The 20,691-nt window shown below is 35.0% G+C and overlaps 1 protein-coding gene across 1 annotated transcript in view; it reads right to left on the bottom strand.

The window, feature by feature from the left end:
* Positions 1 to 20,634, bottom strand: part of LOC127871480 (sorting and assembly machinery component 50 homolog) — a 30,036-nt gene extending 9,402 nt beyond the window's left edge. The window contains exons 1-8 of the mRNA XM_052414443.1: positions 20,527 to 20,634; positions 17,059 to 17,118; positions 16,699 to 16,800; positions 10,308 to 10,395; positions 9,975 to 10,081; positions 6,881 to 7,014; positions 5,941 to 6,028; positions 2,578 to 2,706 (exon numbers count right to left, since the gene is read on the bottom strand). Coding sequence (XP_052270403.1) covers positions 2,578 to 2,706; positions 5,941 to 6,028; positions 6,881 to 7,014; positions 9,975 to 10,081; positions 10,308 to 10,395; positions 16,699 to 16,800; positions 17,059 to 17,118; positions 20,527 to 20,529 — 711 coding nt within the window. The 5' untranslated portion in view covers positions 20,530 to 20,634. The remainder of the gene's footprint in view (positions 1 to 2,577; positions 2,707 to 5,940; positions 6,029 to 6,880; positions 7,015 to 9,974; positions 10,082 to 10,307; positions 10,396 to 16,698; positions 16,801 to 17,058; positions 17,119 to 20,526) is intronic.
* Between the last annotated feature and the right edge of the window lie 57 nt (positions 20,635 to 20,691).

Raw genomic sequence — 20,691 nt, 5'->3', positions numbered from 1 at the left:
ACTTTGAATTAAAAAAAATAATTTTTTTTACCTTTGACCTTGAAGGATGACCTTGACCTTATACTTCTACCACTCAAAATGTGCAGCTTCATGAGATACACATGCATGCCAAATATCAAGTTTCTATCTTTAATAATGCAAAAGTTATGGCCAACGTTAAAGTTTTTATTTCGGACGGACGGACAGACTGACAGACACACATACTGACATACACACATACTGACATACACACATACTGACTGACAGACAGTTCAACTGCTATATGCCACCCTACCGGGGGCATAAAAACATATGAGCCTTGTTCTGAGAAAACTGGGCATAATGCATGTGCCTAAAGTGTCGTCCCAGATTAGCCTGTGCAGTCCGCACAGGCTAATAAGGGGCGACACTTTATGCACATGCATTATGCCCAGTTTTCTAATAACAAGACACATATGACCTGCTTCATGTGAAAATGTTCCAGAGCAGACCAGGCTTCCGCACAGTCCCTACCCTGTCAGCTAATGAGATCATGATGTCTTGCAACATGTATTTATCCATTAAACACATGTACAGTAGACTGCCAATTCCGGACTCTCTGAATACCGGAAATCTCCCGATTCAGAACGGTCGGGCCAGTCCGGTATTTTCCCCTTCTATTTCTTTGTTAAACAAGAGCTGTCAGAGGACAGCGCGCTCGACTATTGTTCATACTCAATAATTTATTAGACGATCTTTCAAAAATAAAAAAAGGAAAAAAATATATTAAAAAAATTGCGGGGGGGGGGGGTTGGGGGGGGTGGTGAGAGGGGGGTATAATGTGGGGTGTGGTAAATTATTAGATGATGTTTAAAAAAAAAATGGGGGGGGAGACTGGGGGGAAGGTTGGGGGGGGGGGAAGGAATTCTGGGTAAGGGCGTGGGGTATTGTTTGGGTGGAAACCATTGTGGCATTCAGGTAAGTGTTGTTTTGTCAAAGAAACAATAAAATGTGATCATAAAAAAGAAGTTATGGCAATTTAAGCAAAATGTTCAATTATCTAAGTGTAAAAGTGGCCATAATTATGTCAAAATGCTTGTTTATAGGTTGGGGTCATGTTGGTAAACAAGTATGCAACATATAAAAGCAATATTCAAAGGATATAGGAAATATTTGGGGTAGTACGCAAACTTTAACATAGATTTATCAATAATATGCATATTCTAAGTATAAAAGGGGCAATAATTATGACAAAATGCTTGATAGAGTTGTCTGCTCTTGTTTATAGGTTGGGGTGATGTTGGTAAACAAGTATGCAAATATGAAAGCAACATGTCAAGAGACAATGAAAATATATGGGGTAGTACGCAAACTTTAACATTTGCTGCATATTCTAAGTGGAAAAGGGGCCATAATTATGACAAAATGCTTAATAGAGTTGTCTGCTCTTGTTTATAGGTTGGGGTCATGTTGGTAAACAAGTATGCAAAATATGAAAGCAATATGTCAAGAGACAAAGACAATATTTGGGGTAGTACGAAAACTTTAACATTTGCACGCTAACGCAGACGCTAATGCCGACGCCGGGGTGAGTAGGATAGCTCGACTATATATATTTCATATATAATAGTCGAGCTAAAAATGTTGAATAAACCGAACTCTCTCGAAACCGGAAACCGAACGGATATATCCTTGAATTTCTTAATTTTCAACGTAAAATACATTGAGTAGACCGGACGGCCCAAACGTGATCGTTTTGTTAAGCTTAAGATAAACAATTTAATTACAAAATTAATGCATGTCGTTGCGACGATCACAGTCTTGTGATCTTTTCTGGTAGTTTATAAAATCTTATAGCCATGTTTTAAACGCTTAAATGGTTGTTTGTTTGTTTGTCAAATAAAACTGTGAGAAATATGACCAGTAAATATCCATCCATCTGTCTGTAAATTCATTCATTGCCCTTTCGTTATTTCAAACGGATCTTCAGTTTTAATAATCTAAAATCTACAAGTCTTCTCAAATCTAAAATGTTGCAGCCTCCAGCTAAACGCAGAGCGTAGAGCTTACTTTATATGGTTTGTTGTCTTATATGATTTTGTACACAAAGCATAAAATGTATCTTTCGGTAATATGCCTACTCTTGGTAGACCGGAACTCTCTAAAAACCCGACGATCAGGCCGGTCCCCAGACTGTCCAGTTTACAGAGAATCTAATGTATTTAGAATAGTCAACTGAATCTCTGTTTTAAAAATGCGAAGAAATTATAATCAAATAATGTGTCTTATCTTTCTGTTGTTGCCCAATTAAAACACCACACAATCCATTAGCATATTTAAATATTTAAAAAGTAAATACACCTACTTTATACTAATTTAATAGTGAAAGAGTTCATTAATACACCTATATTTAAAAGCAACTCTATCTTTCAGTATTCTCAATTTCAGCACACAGTTATCAACACGTGCACAAACCTGTGAATTGTAAATTTGTAATCAAGCTTTTAAAAATAATCAGTTACATATAGGACGGCTTTAAAATTTTCTTAAACTCAAGCAAAATATTTCAGATATTTCATATTTCCTTCAATGACTGTGTTATACTGATATCATACTCACAATAAGGCTTGACTTCAGACTGTGTCCAGCCTGCTCGCGGACCCTGAACGATGACAAGTTGGAGAGACACCTCAAGTCACGCCAAACACCCTCCCAACGCAGGTTGTGGTTGCCAAGCAATGACAGAAACTGCATCAAAATTTAATACTGGTATTTGACTGTTATTTGATAATATTTGAAAATATAGAAACATTTTTTGAAAAAAACACGGTTATTAATATTTAAAATGTGCTCCTGTTAAATATTGTCCTAGTCGTGACAAAAACATTAGTAACCAAGATTTTAACTGAAGAATTAACATACATAAACAAGTTAATTCAATCTGGTGTGATTCACAAATTTGTGGATTGAGACCATAAATGATGCATTACGAGTATTAAAATTGGTTTTATAAGATTTGACCTTGTGACCTTTTTTCCCCACTTGATGCAGATTTGAAGTAGGTCTTGGTATTGACAAGCAGTAACTATGTTTTCCTTTGATTTTACCTGATGACATAGTTTTTGTTTTAAAACAAGATAACCATAAAAACCAATTTGGATGTTCAGAATGCTTACAATATGAGAAAGTTTGCTGGATCTTATGGCCATAATCAGAAATTTCTTTGAATACTGGAAGTTTTAATTTCCTGGAATCCGATTTTGGACATTTTGAAAATTACATATTTAGAAGTTTTAACAAAGTTTAGAAGTTCTGAGAACATTACAATTAAATCAGCCATACTCTGAGAAAAGTAAGTTTAATACATGAACGTGTGTTTAAAGTTTTGTCCCTATCCAGTCTGCTTAAAGGGGCCTTTTCACGCTTTGGTAAATTGACAAAATTGAAAAAAATTGTTTCAGATTCGCAAATTTTCCTTGAAGTTATGATATTTGTGAGGAAACAGTAATACTGAACATTTACCATGCTCTAAAATATGTGCATCTTTTGACGATTTAAAAACCTGAAAATTATAAACCGTTGCAACGCGAAACCATTGAATAATTTTGAGAATTCTGTTGCTGTTATTGTATTTTTTGATACTGCGAGGATTGCATATATAATGTGAAAAATACGCTGGTCATGTCATGAGAGCGGATGATCTAGTGGATAGAGCGGTTGACTTTTGCTCCATGGCTCCAGGGGGGTCAGTGGTTCGAGCCCCGTTGAGGGTTACTTTTTTTTAAATTCTTTATTTGTATTCTTGTTTTTTTTACTGGAGATTTTAATACCCAATGTTAACATTTATCAATATAAAGCATTTAATGACAAACTTCAAAACATGCCAAAATCTGTGAAAAGGCCCCTTTAAGTTAATAAGGGACGACACTTTTGGCCTAGACTGTTTTTTGTTTCAGCAGTATTTCCTTTGAACAAAAAAAAAAATCCATAAAAACAGAAAGTGTCATCCCTGATTCATCTGTGCGGGCTGCACAGGTATATCTGGCACAACACTAAATGCACATGCCATAAGCCTCCATTATCAGAGAGCAGCTTAAATAACTCTTTAAAGGTTGGTTTATTGTCAGTCACTATTATCTGAATACAATAAAAGAGATTAACAGCAGCGTTATAGATAATTTTTGACACATGGGGGTAAATTCCCCCACTTTTCAAAGCATGGAGGTAAATGGTCAAATTTTGCCTTGCTGGAAGGGTAATTTGCTAAAAGTAAAACAAAAATATAGCCGCGGAACAGACACACGACTTTAATCATTTAAAACACAATAAACCATTAACTATTTGTATTCCTTCAAAATAGTAGGTTCCTTAAAGTGTTTTTTGTTTTTAACTGCCTTGGTTTATAGACTTCCACCACCGTGAGCCACGGAAAACGTTTTTGCCAACTTTCAACAGTTGTTTTATTAGCGTTTAAGTGTGTCCTTTTTTATTTGAAAACAGAGGAAATTAAATCATTCAGTATTGGCAGTACAATGTTTTTACTCGATACAACTTTTGACATATAAAAAGAATAAATTTTACTTTGGGGAGTAATTTGTTTTGGCTTTGAAGAAGCTATGCTGACCCCTTCATATAATTTAATAAACACATAAGCGCTTGACTGTCTGTTAAAAAATCAATACTAAATTTACCATGCGTCTAGATGAAACAGAGTATACATACTGACTGGCTAACTATTTCTTCAATCCAGCGCATAAATTAGCTCTAATTATTACGATAACCAGTCTCATATTTTGCGAAAGAAAATCAGATGTTTATATTTTTTTGTTTACGCAACACGCAAAGAATTTACATTATTTGCGTAAGTCCAGATTGGCTTGCTTAAATGTACGCATGGAAATGATAAATTGAGCGTATCTGGATATTTCTAATGCGAATATAACGCTGATACGCAGCTTATCTAGAACGCTGTTAACATTAAGCCATAACTTTGTGTAACTTGCTCACCCTTATATAGAGAATAATTGGTTGGTGACGTGGATGGAGAATGGTTATCTGGCAAGTCGGAGGAATTTCGGCTCACCCGATAAGATCACGCGAGCCAGAAAATCATTCTCCATCAACGTCAACAATCTATTATTCTATTTATCCTGTCACATTTATTTCTTTTTATTTTATGCTTTTTTCACCTTTTATTTACACTGTAAAAGAGTTTAACTGGAGCGTTTCGCTGACATAATGACGTCATTTCACAGTAAAACAGAGCGACTGACGGATATTCGAGGTCACGTGGTCAACTATCCTAATATATTTTGTGTTATTAGGTTACCTGGTTATCAGGCTGATTTAAAGGCATGTGACACGATAAAAATGATGAAATCAAGGCTGCATATTTGGAAGTCCTGTTATAACAAGAGCTGTCTCCATAGGATGACATATGCCCCCAATAAACGCTTTGATAGAAGTAATTAAAATGCACTAAGTGACCCAGTGACCTAGTTTTTGACCCGGCATGACCCATATTCGAACTTGACCTATATATTGTCTACATGTAACTTCTGACCAAGTTTGGTAAAGATCGGAAGAAAACTATTTAGATTAGAAAACGGACACAAAATAGAAGTTGTTGAAATGCACTAAGTGACCCCGTGACCTAGTTTTTGACCCGGAATGACCCATATTCGAACTTGACCTAGATATTGTCTAGATACAACTTCTGACCAGGTTTGGTAAAGATTGGAAGAAAACTTTTTGAAATCGAGAGCAGACACGAAAAGTGTGACAGACTGACAGACAGACAGACAGACAGACAGACAGACAGACAGACAGACAGACAGACAGACAGACAGACTGACAGACGGACAGTGCAAAAACTATATTCCCCCTTTTCTTCGAAAGGGGGCATAAAAACTGGCTGAAATTACTTCATAACTTTCTTTACAAGAACAAACAATACCAGAATGAAGTGTGATGTGTACATACCGACAGGTCAAGGCCCGCACCATGGTCAGTCTCCTTGTAACCACTCCAGGGGTAGTCACCCTGTTCTCTGTAGGCCCGGGCACCAAACCTGAAGTATACACAGTGCTCTCCCCAAACTTATATACTAATTAGATCTACTAACAGTGCGGTGAATTAAAACCATGTAACTATGATTTTAATTGAACTGTGAAGTTCAAAAAAGAGGCTCTGACAAATGTGACCTTTTAGAACAAAGTTTTCAAATCCTACTCATGATACTCTTGCACAAAATATAAATAATAACAGGTTGGTGACGTGGATTAAAAATGGTAATCTGGCAAGTCAGAGGAATTTATAGCGTGAGCCGATGGCGAACCCGATAAGATCCTCCGACGAGCCATATAACCATTCTCCATCCATGTCACCAACCTATTATTTTATTTATCATGTCACATTTATTTCTTTTTATTTTATGCTTTTTTTCGCTGTTTATTTACACTGTAAAAGAGTTTAACTGGAGAGTTTCCCTGGAATAATGATGTCATTTCGTCAACAAAAATGACGACATTTCACAGTAAAACAGAGTGACTGACGGATATTCGAGGTCACGTGGTCAACTAGCCTAATATTCTTTGGGTTATTAGATTACCTGGTTATCAGGCTGATTTAAAGGCATGTGACAGGATTAAATCAGTTACACAGTAAGACAAAATGTAAATGAAACCTACTGGTTCCTGTTTGATACAATTTATGAAACAATTAATGAACGAAAAACAAATTAATGTCCTTTTAACTGCACACGACCTTCATTTGCAATACTGTCAAAATCACATAACCTCTCAAAACCATTTACATATCAAATATAAGTCATAAATCAGATATGCTTTCTATACTTATCTATGTCTATGTCTCCAATCCTTATTTCTCTAATTCAAAATGGAGGCTACTTAAAGTCACTTACCAGGTATCTGGGTTTCCATTCAAGGGCTTCTTGAGACTCAACCCGAAGCCCCGGGTGTGTTTTGTCCCATATATGTAGTCCAGCTTCACCTCCTCAGCACGCCCAAGGACGTTGGGGGACCGAAAGTTGAACTCCTGTGACAATACATTGAGTCGTGTTCTGAGAAAACTGGGCATAATGCATGCGCGTAAAGTGTCGTCCCATATAAGCCTGTGTAGTCCGCACAGGCCAATCAGGGACGACACTTTCTGCTTTTATGATATTTTTCGTTTAACTGCAGTCTCTTCTAAGCAAAAATCCATTTTAGGCGGAAAGTGTCGCCCCTGATTAGCGGACTGCACAGGCTAATCTGGGACGACACTTTACGCACATGAATTATGCCCAGTTTTCTCAAAACACGACTCAAATGAGCCACATCATGAAACAAGAGGGTCTGAACAGCCCAAAGATGCTCACCTCAGATTCAAAGGAACTGACCTATTCTATGCAGACCAAGATATCATTAGAAAAAATATTCTAACAAAATTTCATGATGAATGAACCGTAAATGTGACTTAAACAGTGTTATCAAGGTTTTACTATAGCCATATAAAGAAAAATTCCCGCCCCCTGGCAGCATTGCTTTGAATAGACTGGAACCATTTTCGAAGATATCATAACAAACAAGAGATGTGTTCGTCAGAAACACAATGCCCGGTACTGCTCCGCTTTGAAATAAAATTTCTATTTATCATTTGGCAGGTATAGAAATCATCTCCCTTTAAAGCTTATTACTTCTCTTGGATTTTATCCTATCCGACCAGGGGGGGGGGGTCTGTAGACAGCCAAAATGACCAAGTTAGACATCACTGACAACCAAGGCCTGTGGTTTATCAAAGAGATCATAGCCAGAGTTCATCATGTACCTATAGACATAAGTCCAGAGATATGTAATGAACCTACTATTCACAAATTAGTACAGTAAAGAAATGATATTTATATCATTTAAAAAAAAGTTTGACAAATCATTCAGTTGAGTTATAAATAATCCAAATAAAAAATCTGTACAGTAACTGTGAAAAGAAGTTAAATTCTTGGTAAGGAAATATATAATATGAGATTTATAATTATATAAATTACTTTCCTTGAAAATAATTGTCTCTAACAAATCTCTATTTTTAGTAGCAAATAATTAAAAGACACTGTCTATTTTTAGTAGCAAATAATTAAAAGCCACTACCATGACTGTAGATTCACCACTCATTGTGCAGCTCCATGAGATACACATGCATGCCAAATATAAAGTTGCTATGTTCAATATTGAATAATAATCTCCCTTTAAAGCTTATTACTTCCCTTTGATTTGTATTTTTGACCTTAGACCTTGAAGGATGACCTTGACCTTTTACCACGATTTGTTTGTCAGAAACACAATGCCGCCTACTGTGCCGCATTGATTGATTTAACAAAAATATATACGTTGGCAGGTCAGATAATTATGTCCATATAAAGCTTATTACTTCCCTTGGATTTGTTTTTTCGACCCTAGACCTTGAAGGATGATGTTCACCTTGAAATTTTAGCACTCAAAATGTGCAGCTCCATGAGATACACATGCATGCAAATATCAAGTTGGTATGTTCAATATCTAAAAAGTTATGGCCAATGTTCAAGATTTTTTCGGACGGACGGACAGACTGACATACTGACTGAAATACTTACTGACGGACAGTTCAACTGCTTAATGCCACCCTACTGGGGGCATAAAAATGTTCCTACCAATTCAATAAAGACTGGGCTGTAAATGTGACTTTTAGAGTGTAAACAAGTTTTTACTATAGCCAAATAAGAAGAATTCCCCACTACCTTGCTGCAATGTTTTTTAATCAACCGGTACCAATTTAGAACTCCTTGAAGATATAATTGAGACCAATAAACAAGTTTTTACTATAGCCAAATAAGAAGAATTCCCCACTACCTTGCTGCAATGTTTTTTAATCAACCGGTACCAATTTAGAACTCCTTGAAGATATAATTGAGACCAATATTCTCACCAAGTTTCATGAAGACCGGACAATAAAAGTAGCTACTAGAGTGTAAACAAGGTTTTACAATAGCCATATTAGAAAAAATGCCTGTCCCACCTGGTGGCAATGTTTTTCAACCAAACATTACCATTTCCTAACCTCTCCAAGATATCATTGGGGCAAATCTTCTGACCAAGTTTCATGAAAAAATGTGGCCTCTTGAGTGTTAACAAGGCAAATCATGATGAAGCACAACAAGCAACGCACAACGGACAAAAGGTGATCACCAATGCTCACCATGAGCACATTGCGCTAAGGTGGGTTAAAAATGGTAACCATAACTTGAAAGTTACTGATGAAGGTAAGAATAGTAACAGAAATGTATTTCTTAATCTACCAGTATATTAAGCAGGTGTATCATTTACACCTCTAAGGCAAAAGTATCAGTTATATTTATTCTATAGCTAACAAGACCTGTGTTTGTGAAACACAATGCCCTCTACTGCTCTTTGAAGCCACACATCAGCTATTTTAGAGAAACTTTGTAAGTCCAAGGCCCATAACTCCAAATGCTAAATTGCCAAAAATCAATGGACCGAAACGAAAGTCACACTTCATCATTCTGCAAGTCATGTAGGTAGACGCACTTACCAAAAATCAGGTAAATATTTGTAAGCGTTTCATAAAAAACTCCTGAAATTTTCAAAGTCCAAGGTCTATGACTTGGCCAAAAATCCATGGCCCAGAACAAAACTCAAACTTCATCAGTTAGTCATGTAGGTTGACTCACATACCAAAAAACATCTTTATATTTAAAGCTTAGTGGACATCAGTTATTATAGAGAAAATTTCTAAGTCCAAGGCACATTACTTTGCCAAAAATCAATGGACCAGAACAAAACTCACATTTCATCTGAGTGTCATGTAGGTAGACTCACATACAAAAAATCAACAAAATATCTGAAAGCGGAGTATAAAAACCTCCTAAAAACGGCCAAAATGTTGGACTGCACGCACAGCGCAACATCTATATGCCACACCTACTAGGGGGCATGAGAAGCAATAAATCTCATGAGAAGTCTTCTTACCAGACTACCATCATTCTGTCCCACCATGGTGTAATAACCCATCTTCAAGCGTCCAGACTCTTGCACGACATAACGCACATCATAACCATTATCGTTTGCATTGGCACCTACAATCAAAGAAGTTGTTAGTTGATTGAAAATTACTTCTAAATAATTTATTGGTTTACAAATAGAGACTTTTTAGGGAATTTCTTGCAATTGGTCCTTTTTTTTAAATCTGTATTTTGAGCAACTAACTAGTACTACTATCTATTTCCAAAGAATTCCAGCCTGACTGTAAAATGTATCTCCTGATGGCAAAATATAATCTGATGCTTTGAAGCAAAATTATACCTTTGCAAGTGTCAATCTCAATTTTGATCCGACTGAAAATGCCAAGCTGTTGAAGCCTGTCGCTAACAGCCTCTGCCTTCTTTACTATCTGTCAAGAAATGGGCAAACACTCTTTTAGAGACATGTGTTACATGCTCTTATGTCATTTTTATGAGGTTGAACAATTTGCTTAAATAAAATGTAAACAATCTATATCATATATTACACACAAGAAATGGATGAACACTCTAATAGAGACATGTATCATGCTCAAATGTCATTTTCATGTGGGTAAGCAATTTGCTAAAAATATAAACAATTGGTAGCTAGTACAGTTAATGACAATTGGTAGCTAGTACAGTTAATGACAATTGGTAGCTAGTACAGGTAATGACAATTGGTAGCTAGTACAGTTAATGACAATTGGTAGCTAGTACAGTTAATGACAATTGGTAGCTAGTACAGTTAATGACAATTGGTAGCTAGTACAGATAATGACAATTGGTAGCTAGTACAGTTAATGACAATTGGTAGCTAGTACAGTTAATGACAATTGGTAGCTAGTACAGTCAATGCACACGTTAAACTTAGCTTAAGCTTAGTAAACAAACATTTTACATTTCTTACTATAACTTTTTTAATCAAATTAAATTGTTTTCAAATATTTTCTTACCATGAAATTGGATACTTAAAATACTTTAAAATATGTGTTACAATTCAATGAGCTCTTGAGAAAAAGGCAATACGCCCTCATGACGTACATGAGTTTACCAACTGGAAGCTGCACTAGGATGAAGATTAACATCATCATTCCAATTAACATGACTCAATTTACAACTAATCACATATACTTTATTTACAAAGAATCAATTAGTTCACAAAAAAACAAGAAGCACATAATGTTGTATTTTTGAACTTGCATACTTGTTTCTGTGTCAACACTAGTGCTAAAAATGGAACCATCTGAATCTCTTTTTAAAAACTGATTTTAGTCAAAATTTTCACTAATTAATAATCAAATAAAATCAAAACATGACTGTAACAGTAATAATTGAAATCGTAATATATCAAGGAATGGATAAACCAATCCGTGCTAAGAACAAATAAAGGAGCATGTGTTTGACTCATGGACCAATTCAGTGGGTATTGATTATAAATATCATTAACTGTTGTTAAATGAAAATAAACTGGAAAATAAAAAGTTATTTGAACAAGAGGGCATGATGGCCCAGATGCTGCTCATCTGAGTAGAAGTAACATTAAACAAGGGTTGTTAACATTGTTTTGTGAAAAGATAGTGTTTGTTGTTTTGGAAGATATATAAATATATGCGTTATAAGCAGATTTTTGTGTTTGTTTATGCTTTAAAAAAAAGACATTTGCTTTCAATTGGGACAAATGTTTATTTTGTATAAAAGAGATATGAGGACAGTAATTTAATAATGAGCATACTTGTCAAAAGAAAATGGAATTTTTTTTTTCATTATTTGAAGTCAAGCTTTGAGATCATGAGATAAGCATCTCAGCATTTTAGGATGTTATACAGGATGACAGGATGACTTGTTTTTGCAAGAACAGCTTTAGATACCTAAAACAACTGTATTTTTCAATAGATTGAGAGTTAATTGAATAGTTTTTGCATAAATATATACAATATGTTGAATTGTTATCATATATCAAAGTATATTTTAAGGAAGTTAATGAGTGTGTGAATATCTTCATGAAATGCAACAATTATCTTCTTTTTAGATACCAAACATTTGACACTTAATCTTTCTCATAGTTAAAATATAGAAGTAAACACACACAAGAAATTTGAAAATGTATCATATCCAAACTATTGTCCAACTGTTTGGAATTTAAATGCACAAAGAATCTGTAGCATAAATAATTATATGCATTATTTTTGCAAAAACAACTTCCAACAAAACAACTATTAAATTTAACATATAAAGTCTGTAGTTATTTTATAGTTAAGATATAGTTGAATTTAGCCTAATTTAGCACGTGCACGTAACAACCAATCATACAATTTCCCTCCTTTATTCAGTTGTTTACTGAAGGTTGCTTCAGACAGCCATTCAATCTTTGATTGAAACATTATATTATTTGTGTAGGACATTTTATATTCCTGCAGGTAACTTATTTGAATCTTTTTTTTATATTTTATCTGTCAATTGTTTGTATTGTTATTTAAGACATCTGACGGTTACGGTTGTGTTTATTAGTTATTTATTAAAATAACTTATTGCGAGTAATATTCACACCGCCATGCAATGCTAGTCATTATTAATGTGTATTTCATTTGAATGCATACATATATTATCTTGATTATATACCTAATTGCATGTATTAATTGTTTCTATTTCAGATACCTTTATCGATCAATTAAACATACATTTCGATTTCTATTTTCCATCCTCTAAATTCAGTTGGGTCCGAAAATTAAGGAACACTGGGTTTCAACATTAACGGTGGATTAGTAAGCACTCTCCGTTCCGCATTTCTTTTATGTTTGTGTCGGTGATGTATATCTTCATGTTCCAATGCCTGGTCTAATGACGTAATTGTGCTCCATGTCTCCATAATATCTTCTTGCAATTCTTGTTTTGTTCGTTTCAATTTCCTTATTCTTTCTGTTTACCACGTGTTTCTTTCAATAATTCTTGTTCCTTGAATCTTTTTGCTTTCTATTTCAGATGAAGTTCCTCTTTTAATTTCATCTGTTAAAGCTTCATTGCTTTTATTTCAGCTTTAAGTGCTTTTTCATCATCATCTTCATCACTTGTAATTTCATCAATGTCACTCTTGTGGTCATGTTCACATTCGTGACCTTCAGATGGTGTAAGTGTTTCAGTACTGCACCGCACCCCCTCTGTAAAAATTCTGTCCTCAGAATCAGCATGTATCTGGAATGTTTCCTCCATCTTCTAAGTCAACCAACTAAGTTCCTCATCTATTGAATCCATGTTACTTTCATAATCGTTGCCATGGTAATCATCAGTCTTTAATCAAACAGTTAATCCAACAGCACCATCAACATCATCATCATAGTCAAGTTCAGTCCTCCTTTCATGTTCCATTTCTTTACAATTGTGATGTAATCTTTCTCCAACAGTTTCTCTTCTTAATTGTTTATGCTTAACATCATTTGCATCATTCACATCGCTATGTTGGGCTGTTTTGTTTTCTATTCTCATCTTTATCAATTCATCTCTTTGTCGCTGAATTTCAGGAATCTTTGTTTGAATCGATCATTTTACGCGATATGCGCAGGCGTTCCCAACGACAAATCAGACAGCAAGAACAACAACAAAAGTTTTGTTTGAGAAGTTTTTTGTGCATTACGGCTTTCCGGCGCGTTTACACAGTGATCAAGGTACCAATTTTATGTCTGGCCTTATAAGCGAACTGTGCAAGTTAGCTGGAATTGAACAATCTAGAACAACTCCATATCACCCTATGGGTAATGGGATGACAGAGAGATTTAACCAGACACTGCTGCACATGTTGTCCACACTCGAGGAGGACAAGAAATCTGACTGGAAGTCGTATGTTGCACCGATGGTTCATGCGTACAACAGCACAATTCAAACCAGTACTGGTTATTCGCCGTACTACTTAATGTTCGGGCATCACCCAAGGTTAGTGATCGACGCACTACTTGATTTACCGTCGAACGATAATGGGACGGTGTTCCAGAATGAGTACAGCCGCAAACTTCGCAACAGATTGGCGACTGCATATAGTCGTGCGAAAGAGAACGCATTTCAAAATGCAGAGAAAAGTAAGAGGGTATATGACACTAAAGCTAGAGCCACTAAAATCATTCCAGGTGATTTGGTTTTAGTAAGAAATGTGACTCAACGCGGGAAGCAGAAAATAGCTGACAAGTGGGAAGATGTGCCATATGTGGTAATTGACCAGCCACTGAAATTCCTGTGTATGACGTCAAGAAGGATCAACCTCACTCCAAACGTATACGTCGTGTCCACAGAAACTTGTTGCTGCCATTGGGAATAACGGAGCAACATCAAAATAAAGAGCAAAAAGCTCTGAGATATGTTATATCTCAACGACGGACACAATCATGTGACAACTATGACAACGGTAGTGTACCCATACGTCGCTCAAACCGCCAACGTAAACCGCCAAACTTCTTCGTTGCGGGTTCGTGTTATATATGAACGGTAAAGACTACCAGTGATATGATAATGTGAAGTGTTTGCTAATAGACAGAAGTGTGGCATAAGTTATAGTTATTTTAAAAAATGATGTAAATATGTGTCTTAATGAAAATTGCTATATATTGTACTTAAATGTTTGTATAATAAAATTTATGATGGATATGTACCATTTGTTTGTGTTATTACGAACAAAAATGTGCAAGTTATTGTACTTGAATGTTTTATAATAAAACTTATGATTGATACCATGTGTTTGTGTTATTGCAAACTTTGGAAATAGTAACGTGATGAACCTACATGCTTTATCACCGCGAGTTCTATAAATTTATAGAACATATATAAATTAATGTTTGGACGACATTTCTAAAGCAGGGGGAATATGTCACAGGGTATAAATTCATATTAATCGTAAGTAAGTTATTTGATATTCATGTCGAGTTGTTTTAGGTAGCTCTGATATAAAGTCTGTATCCTTAGTTATTTTATAGTTAACATATAGTTGAATTTAACCTAATTTAGCATGTGCACGTAACAACCAATCATACACTTTCCCTCCTTTATTCAGTTGTTTGCTGAAGGTTGCTTCAGACAGCCATTCAATCTTTGATTGAAACATTATATTATTTGTGTAAGACATTTTATATTCCTGCAGGTAACTTATTTATATCTTTTATTTATTTTATCTGTCAATTGTTTGTATTGTTATTTAAGACATCTGACGGTTACAGTTGTGTTTATTAGTTATTTATTAAAATAACTTATTGCGAGTAATATTCACACCGCCATGCAACGCTAGTCATTATTAATGTGTATTTCATTTGAATGCATACATATATTATCTTGATTATATACCTAATTGCATGTATTAATTGTTTCTATTTCAGATACCTTTATCGATCAATTAAACATACATTTCGATATATTCGATTGTTTGTCGTTCAAACCCAACTACGCAACTTGCGCGTAGCTAGACCGGCAACATAGAGTAGAAAAAGTGGATAGGTCAGAGAAGATTCATTTGTAACAGTTTTGTTGTTTCTTTGGTTTTACCAATATCATTATCATCATAATTACCAATATCATCATAATTGTGCATCAACATCTTCATTACAATTGGAGTGTTAACATTGCTTTAATATAGCCATATAAGGAAAACTGCCTCGCCCCCTCATGGCAATGTTTTTCAACGAACTGTAACCATTTTAGAACTAAATTGAGTTATTATAAGAACAAATATTCTGACCAAGTTTCATGAAGCTTGGACTATAAATGTGACCCTTAAAGTGTTAACAAGATTTTACTAAAGCCATATGATGAAAACTGCCCCGCCCCCTGGCGTTCATGTTTTTTTAAGGATCGGAACCATTTTAAAACTCAGCCAAGCTATCATCAGAACAAAAGTTAAAGTTCTGACCAATTTATATGAAGATTGGACCATACATGTTACTTCTAGAATGTTAAAAAAGTTTTACTATACCCATATAAGGAAAGAAAACTGCCCCACCCCCTGACAGCCATGTTTTTTAAAGGACTGGATCCATTTTGGAACTCAGCCAAGCTATCATAAGAAAATAAATGTTCTGACCAGTTAACATGAAGATTGGATCATAAATGTGACATCTACAGTGTTAACAAGGTTTTACTATAGCAATATAAAGAAAACTGCCCTGCCCCCTGGCATGTTTTTCAACAAACCAAAACCATTTACGAACTCAGCTTAGACAACTTTCAGACAAGTATTATGACCAAGTTTCATGAAGATTGGACAATAAATTTGACTTCTAGAGTGTTAACAAGCTTTCTCTTAAATTTGACCTAGTGTTCTAGTTTTTTACCTCAAATCATCCAGTTTCGAACTCCACCAAGATACAATTAATCATTTGAACAAATCTATGGACCAATTTTCATGAAGATCAGCCAAATAATGTGGCCTCTAGACTGTTAACAAGGAAAAATGTTGATGACAGACAACGGATGAGGCACAATGGAAAAAAAGAGATCCAAAAAAATTAAGCTAACCATGAGCATGTTGTGCTCGAGTGAGCTAAAAATAGATTAATAAGATATGATAATGAAAGCCTGAACCAGCAGAGTCCTGGCTTCAAACTTGTTATTATGGAAGTGTATCTGTTTGACTCCATGTTGGAATGTACCTTTTATCTTAATATTTTTATGTAATTGATGATGAAAATAACATGAAAAGATTTACACTACTGACAACTTACATCACCAAAGTTTTCTGCTTGGAGAAGTGGCTTCACGTTCTTGGTTATGATGTCATCTTTGGTCCTTTTCAGTCCACTTACTAGCACCCGTTGCACAAAAGCCTTGAAAATAAGTTACTTTAAACTTAATATAAGTTCAAATTAGAACATTAAGTACTCCTTAAATCTTTCCTTATTCTGAAATAATAATACAATTTAAACAAAAATGCTCCTTTATTCTTTTCAAATACATAATAGTACGAAGAAGCTAAATATGTATCATGATAAATTACTGTCCATAATAAATCTGAGGAAATCTAAACTTCTTTAAAAAAGATAAGTTGATTTTAGAAGTTCAGAAATACAACAACATTATCTTACTGGTTTGCTGTACAAGGTTTCCCAATCCAAGTGTAGTGTCTGTACCTCTTCATTACCATTCTGAAAATGAAAATTTAAAATTTAGTAAAGTGAACTAAAATTATAGAAAATTATTAGGTGAAATAAGTTAGTTAGAGGAGAAACAATCGCTGACCAGCTTAATTAAAACAAGGAATGTTAAAGAAACACACATGCCCCGCAATGGGCTGTCAGTTGTAGTGGCAGCCATTGTGTGAATACGTTAGAAACCATTTAACTGTTTCGAGTCACTGTGACCTTGACCTTTGACCTAGTGACCTGAAAATCTATAGGGGTAATCTACCAGTCATGGTCAATGTACCTATGAAGTTTCATGATCCTAGGCTTAATCGTTCTTGAATTATCATCCAGAAACCATTTTACTGTTTTAGTCACTGTGACCTTCACCTTTGACCAAGTGACCTGAAAATCAATAGGGATCATCTGCCAGTCATGATCAATGTACCTATGAAGTTTCATAATCCTAGGCCTAAGCGTTCTTGAGTTATCATCCGAATACGATTTTACTGTTTCGAGTCACTGTGACCTTGACCTTTGACCTAGTGGCCTGAAAATCAATAGGGGTCATCTGCCAGTCATGATCAATGTATCTATGAAGTTTCATTACCCTAGGTCTAAGGGTTCTTGAGTTTTCTTCTGGAAACTATTTGGTGGACAGACCAACAAACGGACCAACCGACCGACATGTGCAAAACAATACAACCCCTCTTCTTCGAAGGGGGGCATAATAAATAGGATGAATGAATTTACCTTTAAGATATTGTCCAAGCAATTCATGTTTGTGAACATTTATTTCCCCAAGTCATCAAGGTATGAAGACACAATGTGGTTTGTGAAGAAAGATTATCTTGTAAGAAAGCACCTTTGAACTTGACCTTTGACCATCAAAATCAACAAGGGTATTCCTTTCTACTCAAGTACATGTAGCCAGTATTGCAATTTGAATAATACAAGTCAAAATTTATGTAAATATCCTGCAGAAACAAATATTATAAGCAAATATTTCAAGTCTGTGTTACTTGACCTTTAAATCAAAGGCATCTCCCTCACCCAGTATTCAGTATAACAAAATGATGTTTGAAAGACTTGAAGTTATATTTCAAGTTAACAAAGAGGAAGAAAAACTTAAGCATGTGAAAAATGATTGCACAATGGTAAAAGATTCCCTAAATATTACTGAAACATTATTATGTAGAAATTATTTTAGTTTAAACCTATTTATTTTTGCTTGATTGCATCAAATGCCTTAGGCTTACAGAAACCCTCTCAAGTCTGTTTCTGGGGTCTATAACCAGTACTTGGTGTCTTTGGGGAAGATCTAGAGAAAACTCTCTGACTGGGGATCGAACCCATGATCTCTCGGCTCCTGATGGCTATGCGGACAGCTTATCCATTACACCACAGCAAACTTTTTTATTATTTTAATTATTATTAGAAATTATTTTAAATGGACACTGCAATTTTAAAACAAAATAGTTTTAGGCCATATAATCATCATTTCCTTTCATGAAAGCTCTTGCAAATAAAACATGCATCAATTTATAACGTGTGTGTTAATGAGGACCTCAATCTATGCCTGATGTTGCATAATGTGACACCTGGGCCAGAAGTGAGTACCACCACTCTTTGCCTGATGCTCTTACTTGACACAAAAAAGTTGGGAAAACTTTCAATTTTGGCGAAAAACCTTGTGCTGTGGTGGAAGCCAGAGTACCTATACTGCCATAGAACACCCCATCTGTCCTGAATGCAGGGGTGTAAAATTACTGCATTTTCATCAACATAAAATCCTTTTCTATGAATAAATCCTGTTCAATCCCATTTTTGGCACCTTCTCGGTGTCTTCACTCATAGAGCAACAATAATAATGCCTGAATGCTCAACACCCTGAAATTGTAACAGTCGCATGTATTTAGCTTACAGCACGTGCTTTCCATGGAAATGTCTTTTCACTGTGGCATTAGGAATCAAGTTAATATGTACTTTTTCCTTACACACGAAATACATGCGTTGTTTGAACTTTCACATCAGCTAATTTCACGTCATCATGTGTCTTGTGTGTAAAAAAAATTGGACACTCTTTTGGGACTTAACATTGTTACCTGTTTGTAAAACCCATAATTGCCATTCAAAATTTATTTAACTAAAATAGTTTGATAATTTAACGATGATGTAATTCATTTAAATGGGTAAGCCAAAAGAGTTGTTTTAATAAACTAAATTAAACAAATGATGTGCTTAACATGTAAATCACAAGATATTTCATGATCCATGGATCTGCAGTGTGTTTAAGTAAACAAAGATTCTTTAATACATAGAATCATCATCATTTTACTGTAAAAAATTTGGGGCAATCACAAATTAAGTATGGGCTACCTAATTTTGTACTTTGGTGGCCCTGCAGGGCGACTTGCGCGCTTTTAGCAAAATTTTACACCAATGTATGGCGACTATCAACCAAGAAACAGTGATTAAACTCTGGGTGCTTTGTTAAGCATGTGTACCAACCACTGGCCTATCAAACAGCTTCATCAATTTATTGTTTATGGCCTTGTGCTTTAAAGGGGCCTTTTCACAGATGTTTGCATGTTTTGAAGTTTGTCATTAAACGCTTTATATTGATAAATGTAAACATTAAATTTGAAAAGCTCCAGTAAAAAGTAAAAAAAAATAAAATTAAAAAAAAAAAAAAGTAGCCCGCAGCAGGGCTCCAACAAGTGACCCCCGGAATCCTGAAGTAAAAACGCATTAGCCAACTGAGCTATCCTGCCAAGCATACAATGATGCTTATTTTATACGTTATATAGCAATCTTTGTAGATTCACAAATTTAAACGACAACAACAGAACTCTCTAAATTATTCAATCATTTCGCGTTGCAACGCTTTATAATTTTAAGGTTTTTAAATCGTCAAAAGATGCATATAATGGCTATATTAGACCATGGCGATTGTTCAGTAATACTGTTTCCTCAAAAATATCATAACTTAACCGAAAATTTGCGAATCTGAAACAACTTTTTTCCATTTTGTCAATTTACCAAACCGTGAAAAGATCCCTTTAATAGGAATTAGTACTCCAGTAGTACCGGAGTCATGGTAGCTTCAAGAGCATATAAGCAAATAGGTTGACAGCTGTTGAAATCCTCACGGCATATAAAACATACTGCATTTATAAAATAATGTATAAACATGACGCCCGTTTATAAATGCAATCAAATACGTTAGATTGCCTTCCTCATGCAGGACAAATGATATAAACGACGAATCTTCCGACTTTTACAAGCTATCCGAAATCATAATTTCTGACAAGGTTAATATTAAATATTGCTCTCAGCCTCTGTTTATCAACTTTTCGATTAAGCACGATTCATGTGGTAGAGCAGCTACATTATTTGTTATTTATTAATCTCTCAAATGTTGTGTAATACCATATTGCCCGTTTAATTGTTTGCTTGATGTCAAATTCGTGGATGAATTGGTCGGACAAATTTCGCCGGCAATAGTGGATCATTATTCGGGTAGTAAATAGGTCGGATGGATTTGGCGGAAGTCAACTTTGTGGTATAAAATATTTGAAATCACTTCATGAAAAT

The sequence above is a fragment of the Dreissena polymorpha genome, chromosome 3 (assembly GCF_020536995.1).
Source record: "Dreissena polymorpha isolate Duluth1 chromosome 3, UMN_Dpol_1.0, whole genome shotgun sequence".
Lineage (NCBI taxonomy): Eukaryota > Metazoa > Mollusca > Bivalvia > Myida > Dreissenidae > Dreissena > Dreissena polymorpha.
Note: the sequence above shows the minus strand (reverse complement) of the source record. Positions and strands in the feature narration are given on the sequence as shown.